The sequence below is a fragment of the Ailuropoda melanoleuca genome, unplaced genomic scaffold, assembly GCF_002007445.2.
Source record: "Ailuropoda melanoleuca isolate Jingjing unplaced genomic scaffold, ASM200744v2 unplaced-scaffold15599, whole genome shotgun sequence".
NCBI classification, from domain to species: Eukaryota; Metazoa; Chordata; class Mammalia; order Carnivora; family Ursidae; genus Ailuropoda; species Ailuropoda melanoleuca.
Window position 1 is genome coordinate 1 of NW_023184502.1, and position 2,077 is coordinate 2,077.

Here is a 2,077-nt window from a genome sequence, read left to right on the forward strand (position 1 = left end):
AGGCAGAGGGGAACTCCCTCCCTGTCCCTCAGCCCCAGGTGGATCTAAGACTCCTGACACTGGGTTTCTCGATAGGAAGTTGGCATCTCCAAGTCTTTTCTCTCAGAGCAAGGTTCTGATATTCTGCTGGGGGAGAATGTCCCACTCAAACTGTAAGGCTGTTGCCTAAGCATGTGGACCCAGCCTGCCTCTGCGCTTGGATCTGGGGTCTGGCTGAGGTGCTTCCACACTCCCAACATTCCTTGGAGCCGGGGTCTGGGTGAGGTGCTCCCACACTCCCAACATTCCCAGTCGGGAAAGCTGAAGAAGGTGGTGCGGTCAGTTGCCCCAGAGGGAAGACGTAGACGCACAGGACACACGCTGCTTTTCTTCCTTTTCTCACTGAGAAGGATCTGAGATCAGGGATATTCAGCAAAGCCCAGGGTCCCGTATTCATGCTGGGCTAATTCCCATCTGGGTGAGAAGAGAGGGCCCTTAGAAGGAGTTTCAAAACCACAGCGCCCAGCGATCTCCCTTCGGGGCAGATGCGCAACAGAATTGAGGGCAGCGACTCAGACAGACATTTGCGCATTAATGCTCATGGCAGCGCTATTCACAGCAGCAAGAGGTGGAAAGAACCCAAATGTTCGTATGTGTGTACGAATCGACAACCAGTGCCAGATACCTACCAGGGGGTATTACTCAGTCTTCAAAAGGAAGGAAATTCTGACCCGGGCTCCGATATGGATGAACTGGGAAACATTATGCTAAGTGAAATAAGCCAGACCCAGAAGAGCAAATATAATTACAATTTGGGATGATGAAAACATTCTCGAGATGCACAGTGGAGGTGACCGCACAACACTGTGAATGTCCCAGCGCCACTGAGTTGCACGCCTAAAAATGAATACAATGATGGATTTTATGTCATGTATTTTTTATATCCTATTTTTACCACAATTAAAAAAAAAGTTTTAAAAAAAGCNAGGTTTAAAAAAAGCAAGACAGAACCTGAGCCCCCGCAGGCCTCCAGGGCAGACTCCAGGTCTTGGCCTCACCCCCGCCCCCACCGGGGCGCCCAGCCCACAGCTCCCCGCAGGAGCGCGCACAGCCCTAACCCCAGCTCCCTCTGCTCTGTCCCGCCGCTTCTAGGCCTGGGGGAGGACCCACAGAGCCCGCGGACACTGAGGCTGCTCCTGGTGGGGAAAACGGGCAGCGGGAAAAGCGCCACAGGAAACAGCATCCTGGGCAGGAGATAGTTCGAGTCTAAAGTCAGCACGCGACCGGTGACCCTGAGCCTCCAGCGGGGCAGCCGCGGCTGGGCCGGGCGGGAGCTCGAGGTGATCGACACCCCCGACATCCTGGGCCCGCGGGCCGGGCCGGAGGCGGCGGCAAGGGCCATCTGCGAGGCGATGGCCTTCTCGGCGCCCGGGCCGCACGCCGTGCTGCTGGTGACACAGCTGGGCCGCTTCACCGATGAGGACCTGCAGGCCGTGCGGCGCCTGCAGGAGGCCTTTGGGGTGGGCGTGCTGGCGCACACGGTGCTGGTGTTCACGCGCAAGGAGGACCTGGAGGACGGCTCGCTGGAGGAGTACGTGCGCGACACGGACAACCAGCACCTGGCCCAGCTGGACGCCGTGTGCGCCCGCCGCCACTGCGCCTTCAACAACGGGGCGGCTGGCGCCCAGCAGGAGGCGCAGCTGCGGGAGCTGCTGGACATGGTCGAAGGGGTCCTGTGGGAGAACGAGGGCCGCCCCTACAGCTACCCGGCCTACCGGCGCTACCCGCAACTCAGCCCGCTCAGGGACGCGCGGGATACGCAAGTCGGCCGCGGGCAGGGCTCCGAGGGGGCGCCCCTGCAGGAGGCCCTGCTGGAGGGACTGTGCCAATTCCAGAAGGAATTCGAGAAGGCTCACAGACACCTGCTGAAGAGGGCGCCCATTTGAGCTGGCGCTGGACCGCAGCCCCTGGAGCCTGATGCCATCCTGTCCCTTGCGCTCTCCGTCCCTGGGGGTGTCTGATGCGGGGAGCGAGAGGCGGGTGCCGTCCCCAGTTCCCCCGCTCGCGCCCCAGGGCCCTCATCATCCCTTCCAGAAAG

The 2,077-nt window shown here is 60.2% G+C and overlaps 1 protein-coding gene across 1 annotated transcript; it reads left to right on the plus strand.

The window, feature by feature from the left end:
• Positions 1-981: 981 nt before the first annotated feature.
• On the plus strand, positions 982-2,071 carry LOC117797847 (GTPase IMAP family member 6-like). The gene has a single exon (XM_034650292.1). It carries the CDS (start codon positions 1,392-1,394, stop codon positions 1,923-1,925), a length of 534 nt encoding a protein of 177 aa, XP_034506183.1. The 5' UTR covers positions 982-1,391; the 3' UTR covers positions 1,926-2,071.
• The last annotated feature ends 6 nt before the right edge of the window (positions 2,072-2,077 follow it).